At 40.9% G+C, this 12467-nt stretch overlaps 1 protein-coding gene across 3 annotated transcripts in view; it reads right to left on the bottom strand.

Moving 5' to 3' along the window:
* KIAA1211L (KIAA1211 like) overlaps nt 1-12467 on the bottom strand; it is a 77963-nt gene that overhangs the window by 40049 nt on the left and 25447 nt on the right. The window contains exon 1 of one of the 3 annotated variants that reach the window (XM_019529465.1): nt 5766-6023. The exons of 1 other annotated variant lie outside the window; for it this stretch is intronic. In XM_019529465.1, the coding sequence (XP_019385010.1) occupies nt 5766-5803 (38 nt within the window). In that variant the 5' untranslated portion in view covers nt 5804-6023. Of the gene's footprint in view, nt 1-5765; nt 6024-12467 lie in introns of those variants that run through there. One more of the 3 variants, XM_019529464.1, reaches the window with a different exon arrangement.

The following is a 12467-nucleotide window of genomic DNA, read 5'->3' on the forward strand; positions in this document are numbered from 1 at the left end:
CAGATATTACTTTGCTTCACAGAAAAGACAGCTAGCTCCTCAGTTCCTGAAACAAAGGGTGCATCATTGGCTGGATGATCCAGACAGGTGTTGAAAGCTGGATTCATGATGTAAATGATGATGATGACACACTTAACTTTCTTGCTTCTCCCTTTTATGCTTTTCTTTAATTTGATTCTTTTGGTGACTCTTTGCTTTTGGATTAGTCTCTCTGCAGTCAGCATATTGTTCATATTTTATCCTGTCAGCATAATTCTTTGTTCAACAGTCCCAATACAAGCACACATCTTAATTTGAGCTTTTTCTGGTATTTTACTTAAGCATTGTCCATTGGTCTCCTTTATCACCTTTCATTAACATACCCAATCATTTCATCCCTCTGATTCAGCTGGTCAGTGCCAAGTTGAGCTAGTAACAAAGCTATTACTAGGTTGTGTTAGAAAAACTTCTCACAGTGATAGAAAAAGGAAAGAAAGATCATGCAGCAAACTCAAGGTCATAAGCTGCTTGCAAGAAACAAAGGTGGCTGACATTGCAAACACCAGCAAATGGGAAGTTGAGATAACAATGAGGCTATACAGAACTTTAGGCTGAATATAAAAGAAAACTTTAAACAATACTATAATTCACCACTCTATAAACAGGTGCAACTTTAAAGCATAAAATATGACAAGCTACCCTAACAGACTATCTTCAAGCATGACCACGCTTCCCCATAACTTGGTGTCGTCCGCAAACTTAGCCAGTGAGCTCTTCACCCCCACATCCAAATTGTTAATAAAGATTTTGAAAAGTACTGGACCATTTACCCTTGCTGCAGAGGGGACGGGGATCAGGCAAGTGCAGGCAGCTAGACTCTGGGGAGTTGGGGATCACAGTGTGGGGGGCTGGCTCATAAAAAGAAGCCTGCAACAACAAATGGCCACCAACTCCTGCCCTATGTTATAACCAGGGATCCTGGTTTTCGCTGATTTAAAAAATATCCCCAATTTTTTAATTAAAAAAATAGTAACCCCAAATCCACATTTTCCCATCATTAAAATAAAACACTGCTAATATATAGATATATGTGGTATGGCCAATTTCCTGGCTGGAAACTGAATTAAGTCCCAGAAGGCAAGGATTCATAACTTTGAGTCTAGTGCACTCCAAAGGCCAGATTCTATTCCATATATTCTATTTCACCCTGAAAAACCATAAATGCGGCCAATTTTGTAATAGCATATCCTCTTACTCTTATGATTCTTCATGGCTTTTTAGAGGCTTGGATGAAGAACCCACTCACCTTTTGCATTAATTATTTTTCAGGGACATGAGTAGGATGAAACAAAAATCATACTTAGGCATCTAAGTCCATTTACATGCTTAATAGGTGGAAAGGAATCTAACCCAAACTGTTTTTCATCCAGGGCAATTGGCTAAACCACAACTGTCTCTGAAGGTAAGCAAGGCCATGACTTAGAGATACTATCATGGGTGATGGGAGGAGGGTGGAGGTTAGGGAAATGTCTTTGTACTATATCTTCTATTTCTTTTGGGATAAATGATTAATGCCAGACATTTACCTTTACTATCTTCTGAGAATTTTGCAATTACTTCCCTTTTTCCCACAGCTAAATTAAAGGGGATCCTGGACAGTGGATCTCCCTGACTTCACAGATATCAAATGAAACAGAGATTTCAATTGCTACTCATACCAAGTCACGAAAACAGTCGCACCATCCTAACATTTAACAGAATGTTGATTATATCATTGTGACTCAAAAACCATCTTACAATCGTATGTTTTCTTAAAATCCTTAAAATCTAGGTATGCATTTGGATTGCATTCTCTGAGAATTAGTAAGCAGAAAATATCGTACTCACAATGGGCCTGTTTTTTTCTGACACCCACACTATTACTCTTTTACTATGTCTTCTGCATAATGAGTTTATCTGTATAAAAGTATCAAGCATAGGATTTTATCTGTGATAAAAGAGAGAAAAGACATGATGCCATACCCCCTTTCACTACAGTTCTAATGCTCCATTTTGTTTCCCCTTATTTAAATTGGATGTATGATCAACTCTCCTTTTCAGACTTCCAAACCTAAAGAATCAGTCAGAAAAGTCTTTGATTTAACTTACTCTTTCCTATGCTTCATAATTCAGAGGGACTGTGATCAGCACTTCATGCTTTGTGGGGTCTGAATGTTCCAACCGGCCCTTAATTATGTCAGTTACAAAGACCTCCATTTTCTGCCTGCATGATATTGGCTTGCACATGATACCCTTTCCTCCATACATCAGTACTCTTGCAGTAAGCCCTCATGTTTTAGTACTTCTTGTCCCTCATGATGTGGAAGTATTCATATCAAGATGTATGCTGGTGGTAACCTGGCTGCCTGTGGGCACGTTTACATGAGATGTTTACTGCAGAGATGCCTAATTAGCTCCACAGTAAAGCCTCCATGTCTACACAGCCCTTTTAGGCTGTAGTAAATTAATTAGCTCCGATGTAGGTTAGTACTTATAAATACAAGTACTATCCTGTGATGGTGTTCTTTACTATATGGCAACACATGTGTAGATGCTGATGGGGCTGGCTGGGGCACATGGGTGTTTCAGTGCAGGGGCTGCCTGCTGGCCAGCCTTGCACTAAAGCACCCGTGTGCCCCAGCCAGCCCCTCCATAGCATATTGAGCCAGGTCAGAGTAGCCCTGGGCTGGCAGACTGGCCCCGCCGACCTGCTGCCAGCGGGGGCTACTCTGACCTAGCTCAATGTGCTGCAGTCCTAGGTGCATGTGTAAATGCAGTGCCTGGGAGCAATACTCTAGATGTGATGTGCGCCAGAATTTATTACTTCACATTAATTTCACATGAAGATGTGCCCTGTATGATCTTCCAAATTAGGCAATTTGAAGAAACAAACCATTGGATTTCTAGGTTGAGCACCTATAACTTTGAAAAAGTAGGGGGGCTGAGAAAGTCCTCATGTTCTTCCAGCTGGCCTTCCTAAAACTATGGTCTCCTGCTTATCAGCCCCAAGTGAAAAGCAGTAGTGTTTGGTTATTCATACTTTCTCTCAAAAGAGAAACAAAGCCCAAGTATGCTATCACATTCTTATTCCCAAAGTTGGAGGTGGACAAGCAGCCCTAATACAGGTGGCAACTGCTTGGGACTACTGAGACCGTTGCAACTAATTTATACACATCTCTCTTCTGTCACTAAATCTGTGGTGATGAATTCTGCGAAGCAGGATCTGTTTTGTATTGCTGGTCTGTTTAGGGTGTAAAACCAAAGGCCCTCAGTGATACTGCCTATACTGCAGCAGCACCTAATGACTTCAAACAACAAGCCAAAGTCCCCCCCCTGAAAAGAAGATGGGGAAGGCAGACTACAGTTGGTTGTGTATGCCTTCAAAAAAGGACTTCCACAAGTGGGCTACCAGTGCTATACTATATTTGTTATGATCAGCATTTCAGTCATCAGAAGTTCAGACAGAAAATTTCTGTGACAGCAGGAGCATGGATGACATTGTTGTCTTCACCTGACAGTCATTTGAGCAGATGTGTTTTCTTTGTTTAATTCTTTAATAGCGCACATTTTGCTTCAACCACCAGACAGCCTAAACTAGTCTCTGGTGCATTTATAGTTATTTATTTCCAAGGAATGTGCAGACTCTCTCTCTCTCTGCACAGAAAAACCTGATGCTGCAGCAGCCGCCAGCAGCACATTCCGTTGTCCACTGCCAAACACAACGTGTTGCCACAGGGGGAAAAAAAAAAAAAAAATCTACTACTTTTCCCTAATATTTTAAAATAATGGCTAAGGCCATTCTTTTTTTTCAGTGAATTCATAAAGATATATACTTCCATAAAGTTAAACATTCCCTCAGAGCTGCTCATTTAAAAGAGGAGAGGGAAGAAAAACATACTAGAACAAAGCATACATACATGAGGACAGAAGGGACCTTTAGTCATCTACTCTGACTTGTGTAACACTGAACTTTACCGGGTGATGCCTGCAATAGAGGAAATTATTCTTCCCCTACTATACAAGTGAATGCTGTTGAGCCAAAATAAACTAAGATTATGATAATTTCTAATGAAAAGGTCATGTTTTGTTCAAGGAAAAACCCTTGGCTTCCCCCTTCCTTGAAACAGGATGCAAACAAAAGCAAACTCTCATTTAAAGGGACCAAAGGTGAAAAAGAAGTTGGTGAAGGACATAACGTGTTTTTTTCTAGTTTTTAATCTATGATGTGGAAAACAATTTAAAACTGCATCACTATCATGGGATCCTGGAATAGTGTCTCTTTTTCTCTCTCCTTTGCTGGAATTAGGAAGCCATGCCTGCTTTGCATAAAGATGCAGGACCCCAAAGCACAATTTTTGTTGTTCTGCAATTCATTACACATTCTTCAGCCTTGCATCAGCATTCTTCACTGACCCTCTGTGCAGCACATCCCATATTTTGTTTTTCCATAGCATTAAATGAACATGTATACAAAAATTACTTTGAATAAGAACATTATTCTTCAGGTACTTGCCATATGACAGCGTAAGGTTCGAAAGCTGAGTTTTAGTAAAGTCTTGTAAATGTATTGTACATATTCTTAAGTACAGAAAAGAAGAAAGTAGACTGTCTTGGTTTAGTTGCATGTAAACTCCACAGAAAGCAATTGCAAGTATCCACGGCTGGCTCTGAGAATGAATTTCTGTAACTATTTTACACAAAAAAAAAAATTGTTTAAAGACCTGTTGGTATCCAGAATGAGTAGAAAGTCAAAACTGTGTTAAGCATTCAATGGGAACATGCAACATGGCTTATGTCATTCACTTTCTTTTTGAAAGTATAAAAAAGATAGCCAGTATTTTTATTTACACACACACACACACACACACACACATCCATTCTTATTAAAAAAAATAAAATAAAACTCACCTGGGATCAAAGGAAACACTGCAGAATTTAACACTTATACATACTGCTACATCAGTTAAACTAATTTAAGAATAATCCTTTGCAGGTCTGAGGTCAGCTAGAGTTTAAGATGTTTGGCATTTGGCAGAAAGTACTTAGTACTTCTCAGAATCAGGTCTGTACTCAGCTTTAGTTGCTATTATTAACAGCCAAATTAATCAGCCAATGAAGTCAATGGAATTACACCTGACTACATCAGATTGGAATCTGGCCTCTAATTCATAACACTGTTTTCATTTTTATAACTTCTTCCACAATAACTTGAATTATTTTGCTTTCAGCTGCACAATATTAAGTTTTGTAATGGAACTCATAATAACTCCTGTCACAGTTCACTTTAATCACACCATACAATACTGACCTGCATTACACAATTATCTCCTGCAGCTACTTGCTCCTATATTTTTCTAAGAATTTATTGAAAAGCATAACCTGGTATCAGCTCAGTGCAACCTGAAGAGGAAAGCAATATGCCATAAAAGAAGGAGGATGTTCTTTATCGGATTACTCAGGAATTTCTGAGACCACACCAGAGATAAACAGCTTATGTAAATATTTCCACAATGCACAGAAATAGCCCTAATATTGTTTATAATAAAAACAGAAAAACAGATCATTCAAAGGCGCGAAGGCAAAGAGTTAAAGAGATTAATTACTATAGCAGTCTTTGCACCTCTCTAGAAAGATATACCAGCCTGATATCTAATATTAGATCAAATATGAGAAGATCCTAGCACTTCCTCAGCTTGACTTCATGCTAAGCCACATTATGCTGCAGAAATCATTGTTCTTAGTTTAACCTGGAGTTCCCTCTGATGCACTGGTAAAAAGAAGTCATGTTTCCAGTCCCAGGGCCAGTCCTTCTCACTCATCCTAGCAATAGTTGGCAGTAATGAGAGTGAGTGATACAGAAGGTGCAGCAGCAGTCTGAGAAAAATGTAACTCCTCAGGGAAAGTGGGCATCTTCCCGTCTATGCCTCAGTCCTTGCCACATTCTTTTTCCAGGTCTCTAGCTACATCTTTCCCAGTGCACACACATGCTATTCAGGAAGTGGTGCCAGCCACTGCCAATGCGATTTCAACCAGCTAAAATCTCCGCAGGCAACAAGAGTTCACTTACTTGAACAATAACTATCCTGTAAATGCATTCCATTCTCTCATACCACTAAACCTCATGAGCCAAATGCAAAGCTGAACAGGCTCCTGCTTAACAGTTTGCACTATGCTCCCTCTAAAGAGAACTTTTAACGAGAATTACTACTGCTTTATTTAACACTCCTCCTCCTTACAACTGAATATAAGCTTCCTTTTGCTGAGCCCAGGTTAGAGGTAGGAAAAGTTGCATTCCAAGGGCCTTTCTGCTTTCTCCATCCTGAATGGTCACCAACACTGAAACAGTTAGCTCAAGAAAAATAGCAAGCAGTTTTTAATGCCAAGCCACATTCACACACTGTTGCCAAGACGGTTTCAGCTGGACTCCTCAAAATACAATGCAAGTTTGGGAATTTTTCTAGCTGAAAATTAAGGCATTTACTTTGGGGGCATGCTGGAAAGCTGTTTCCTGACTGCAACACATCAAACTACATTACTATGTTTCTTATTATTATTCCTCAGTTTAAAAGGAAAAAAAGGTGAGGTGTTCACTAATCTAATAGCGTCCATCTTCTGTTAGACCATTTCCTTTATACATATAGATACAAGCTTTTCCTTCTTAAAATCTGTTTATTCAATTCATTATAGTTGTACTTTACATTTGAAAAAAAAAATTATATTCCCTCTGCACTTGGAAGAATAATTACCAGCTCTGCTCCAGATCAAGGATATGAACACAGAATTGAAATGGAAATAACTGCACCTAGTAGGAACCTTCCCCCGCCCAGCAGCAATAACCATAGCAAAAGCAGGAGACATGGTGAATCACACACTGAATGTTTTACCTTCAGCTTGCCACTTGAGAATACATAGGCTTTTGAAAGCCAAGATCCTGAATACAACTTAATAGTTTTTACTGTTGCCTTGTTTAAAGTTCAGGAGGCAATTCTAATGCACTCAATCCAACCAGTATAAACCCATTGATTTCAGGAGTACTGAAAAAAAGGCATGGAAAGCTCTAATGATTTCACATCTGCTAGGAGAAGTGAGCACTAGGTATACATGCAGTATATTCAGAAAGTTCTAAATAAAAGTCTGATGTAAAACAAGGTGAGGAAAGGAAACTGGAAAAACTACTAAAATAAATAGTACTGGAAAGCATCCATTTAATTGATGATACTTATAAAGAACAATATTTATATTTTACAATAAACGCTGTCCTAAACTATGTTTTCAAAAGATCAAAGATTGAGATTTTTTTGCCTTCAGCAAACTATATGAGAATCTATTTAAGAATGACCAGACACATCAGATAATTATGTCAGCTGCTTGTGACCAGACTTCAAATACTATGGCCACATCACATTCATGGTTTCAGAAATCTGCCACAGTGCACTCAAAATGGGAAAACTTAAAAAAAATAAGTGCATTCTTATAGTGGGAGACAATCACACTCATCTTACAATTCAGAGAGGCCAAATGACAAAAAGGATTGGAGAAAGAAAGTATTATCTTCATTTTACAAATGGGGAACTGAGGGATGGTTAGATTAAGTGATTTGCCAAAAGCTTCACAGGAGGCCTGTAGCAGAGCTAAGATTAGCTCTCAGATTTCACATCTGCTAAACCAATAAATCTATTAAACCATGGTGATGATAATCTAGCCCATTGGTCAGCAACCTCTGTAAATGTGGGCCAGAACAACCTAACTCTGGTCCAACGATGGCTGGGTGGCTTTGGCAGCACATCTGCAGCTGAGACAAGGGTAGGGAGGAGATTTTCCTTGTACCTGTGCCAGGGCCAGGCAGCTGGGAGCCATTCTGGTACTGCCAATGCTTCTATTCATCCCTTGTTCTCCAGATGAGACATGGGATCAGCTTCCAGCTCCCCAGGGATCCAGCCAGTGGAGAACTATGCAGGTGTTGCCACTCACGTTCCAGCTGCAACACAGGTACAACTGGAAGCTGACCAGCTCCAGCACAGCTCCCCACCAGTTGGAAACTATGACTCCATTGCAGTCGGGGCCAGGAAAATCAGTGGCAGTGCAGTTCTTTGCTGTCTAGCCCAGGCACAGGAAAAGCCCTTCTGCTTCACAGGCTGGATCCAGTGGCTGTATGTTGCTGACTCCTACTCTAGCCCATTGGATGTCACTGCAGTTGATAATATCAGTAGAGGTTTTCTCACAGTAATCCAAATTAAGGTAGGAAGAAGGCTATTCTATCTCTCACTTGGGTGTGGCAGATCTTGGCTCCACCATCCCTATGACAGCCCCCATAAGCAAACTTACTTCTGGTAGGCAGTGTAAACTAATTTTATGTTGCATCACTGGAAAATGCTGCATGGAGCATGCATGAGCTGTATAACCAAACTCTTCATGGAGCATAAAATTATGTTTTAAGGGTACAGACAGATGTAACAACTGTAGCAATATCAAAGGAGACCAATATAAAGCTGTCACAATGCAACTGTTACATCTGCATGATCTGCAGTGATACAGTATTCCAAAACCACCCTGACAACATTAACTCTGCCTCATGCAGGGTCAAAGGAACATTGTCCATTTGCACCCTATAGGATAATCCAGGTGTAATACTTAAATCATAACGGCTGATGTGTCCTCCTGAACAGCAGCTCCCCTTCCTCTTAAAGTAAATTTGTCAATGCCCTAAAAAGAGCACAGAACAGGGAGGGGAGGGGTTTTTGTGAATCTGATCCCAGTGGACAGTGAGCCTCCCCTTTTGGGTAGTTTTCAAACATCTTCCTTCCCCATTCAAGCCCCCATGGGAAGCAGGTTATCAGTTTGTCACTGTGACTATTAAATAGACAAGGTCATTATGCTTCATTAAGCTTGGGCAGGCGCTTAACTAACTTCTGTCAGGAAATATTTGTCATCACTTCAAATCAACCTGACTCAGGTAAACAAATGAGCTGCAAGTATCTTGCCTGTCATTCAAGGCCTTAACCTGCTATCACCTATGCATGTGACTATGTAACTTTCCAGCTTTATATAATTTAAATGAAGATGATACAATGTGCTGTAGCTCTCATAAATGAAACAAATTGGCACCCAAGGAACAGAGAACAAGCTCTTGCAAGCAGGAGGAAAGAGGCACACATACTGACTTACCAGAGAAGACAGATAGGGGTGCTTAGCAGAACTGGTAGGGGAAGGGTATTTTCATTAAAACACTGAAAAGTGTAGTCAAGTGGGTGTAAGCTGCTCATGAGCTTTTCTCCCATCTTCCTTGTGACTGCCAGCTCTCAAGGGTGGGTATAAAAACATGACAGTGACTTATCCAATGACAGTATCTTTCTCAAACGCTTTACAGAAACAAAGGGGCAAATCAAGTCCTGCCTTGGCCACTCCTATGCTGGACAAACTTACATTGGCTGATTTTTTTTTTAATTCTTCTCTCAGGGTAGAGATGGTAAAATTTATATGCACAGCAGCCAGGGAAAGCTGTATTTATCAGGTTAGCATTAACTCTTTATAGTGCTCCTGTCCTTCACCCTATTGATCTTGTCTATATAGTTCAAGGATGTTCAAACTTCAGCCCACAGAGCTGTGTCATCAGACCTGCAGGGCTCCCCAAGCATCCAGAAATTAGCTTGATTCTAGTCACAGCCAGTTCAGACCAATTTGTTTGTATGTCAACATTCACCTTCATCTTGATGTTCACTTTCCTTGGTGTTTACCCTTTCCCTGATATATTTACACACAGAAATCATATCCCCTCCTTTTGGTAGACAACACAAACCAATTTTTGTTTTAGTCTCCTCTTGTAAAACAGACTCCATCCCCCTGAACATCTTCATAGCTCTTCTTTGCACTTGTTCAAGTTTAAATTAATCTTTTGTGAAGATGGATAACCAGAACTGTACACAGTACTCCAGGGCTAAATACAGACAGTCAAAAAGCCTGAGGGTGAATTGATTCAGTCTTTACATGTTAGTCTAAGCTGCAAAGATTAAACTGAGAAACAACCGGACACACATTTACCTTTGACTCAGGAAATGCAAGCACATGTCTGCAGTGGCTCAAGCCAAAGCTGGCAGGTGCTAGATTACAGCTCTCTGGCATTTCCTCTTCCTGCTGCCCCCAAGATCTCTGGGATTTGCAGTCCAGCATCACAGAAGCAGGACTCTGTATGGTTGCTCATCACTTCTTTCTGCTTCCAGGTGTCTCTATGATTTCTAGTCCACAGTCACTGCCAGCAATAACTTTCAGTAAGGTTAGCAGGGCAGCTCTGTACTTGAGGCAGGGTTTACTCCCCTCCCTGACTCCACACCCTAGTCAGGGTTTACCTGAGGGGGACAGTCTCTGCCTCTCTCCCATCCCCAAACCCTTCTTTGCTGGAGCAGACAAGAGAGCCTGGCCAAGGGCTGGAAATTATGCCAGGGGACTTCCTCTGAAAGAGGAAGGGTTCTCAAACAGAAGTTTCATAAACTGGTTTCACCCAAATCAGTTAAGTCTGATACTACATTCAATCAGGTTTATCTTAAACCAGTTTCAGACATTTTGAAACTGGTGTATGTGCACTGAGCTTCTGCACTGTTACAGGTTTAAATCAGTTTCTGATTACTTAAACTGGTTAATGTGTAACTTCTGTCCCTAGCCCAGATGGCCTAAATTACCTAATAGTTTCTTTTGGCTTTAAATTCTATGATTCATCTGCCTGAATGATATGGGTAAGGCTCATAAAAAACATCATTGTCTAATTCTAGACTTTCTCTAGTAAAGACACGCTGGTGAACATTTGTGGAAGGGTTTGTATGGCCAGGGGAAGTGAAGTCCTATGGCTATGTTCCCTTTCCAATAATTTCTTCATCTCATACCACATGCTGGAATTCACAATTTTTCTGTGACTTCCGTATGTTTTTGACCTTTGTTGTTAAAAAAAATTACAATATTCTTGCATATTTTCACTCCTCTCCCCAGTGATATATAAAATACTCTCAAGGCTCAATTTTTCAACTGTCCTGAAATCTATGGCTAAGTACAGACAGTCAAAAAGCCCACAGCTGAATCAATTCAGTCTTTTCAGCTTAATCTAAACTGCAAAGACTGAACTGAGAAACCACTAGACACACATTTACCTTTGATTCAGAAAATGCAGCTACTTGCCTGCAGTGGCTCAAGCCAGAAGCCAAGTGGCACTAGAGCATGGCTAACTGGCTGTGTGTTCACTTCCTCTTCCTGCTGCCCCCAAGGTCTCTGGAACTTGCAGTCCAGAATCGCATCAATCGGACTCTGCAGGGCTGCTCATTACTTCCTCTTCCTGCTTCCAGGTGCCTCTGGGATTTGTAGTCCACAATCACAGCCAGCAATAACTTTCAGTAAGTTTAGCTGAGCAGGGCAGGGCACCTCTGTATTCAAGGGAAGAGGATTTAACGCCCCCCCCTCCCTGGTCCCACACCCCAGCCAGGGTTTGCCTGGGGGAGCAGTCCCTGCCCCTATCTTCTCTCCCTCTTATCTCCTTCAAACCCTTCTCTGCTGGAGCAGACAGCTCAGCCCAGCCTAGGGCTGGAAAGCATGCTGGGATGCTGGCGGACTTAGACAGAACTTGAGCCAGAAAGGGGTCTGGGGCTGAAATTTCATAAACCGGTTTGACCCAAATCAGTTAAACCTGATACTACATTCAACCATGATTATCCTAAAACAGTTTCAGACATTTTGAAAATGGTTTATGTGTACTGAGCTTCTTTTCCGTTACAGGTTTAAACCAGTTTCTGATTACTTAAACTGGTTTATATGTGACTTCTGTCCCTACCCTATGTGGCCATTTCCACCTCTGCAGTTAAAGCAATTACAATGTTGGCCTTTTGCATGCATCTACAAGCTGGCTATCAAAGGCTCAAAGCTGCAGTGAATCAAGACACAAGACACTGACTGCAACTTGACAGCATTTCTTGCAAAGTCACCTTCCTTTCCTTACTTTTGTAAACATTTCTGAAGCATGTGAAATGCACACCATGAGGTGAAGAGCAGGATGTCCTGCAGAGCATCCGAAACTGACAAGGAACAATCACTTAAGGAGGAAAAGTTTGTCATCAAGGAAAAACACAGAACTTGGGACAGCTTAATTTTTCAATTCCTCCACTATCTTTTGAGGCCACTCCCCAGGAATTCCAAAGGCGCCTCTTTTCCAGGAGAAGAGCCTGCTCCCCCTCCAAACTGCATCTTCCTGCAGACCTTCAAAAGTCTACAAAGAGTTGTTGTAGATCTTGACAGGGCTAAAGAAGCCACGCCCCTATGCAACTTTTTGATCCACTACAACGTGCAGAATTTACTATATCTGGTGGAAGGCAAATTGGGAACTTGCAGAAGAAAAACTGAAAAGCTATAGAGCTGGAGACAGCAAGGAAGGCTGAGAGGCAGGGGAGAATGACACAAGCAAACCAACTAGAAAG

The sequence above is a fragment of the Crocodylus porosus genome, unplaced genomic scaffold, assembly GCF_001723895.1.
Source record: "Crocodylus porosus isolate Cpor-Errol unplaced genomic scaffold, CroPor_comp1, whole genome shotgun sequence".
Taxonomy (NCBI): domain Eukaryota; kingdom Metazoa; phylum Chordata; order Crocodylia; family Crocodylidae; genus Crocodylus; species Crocodylus porosus.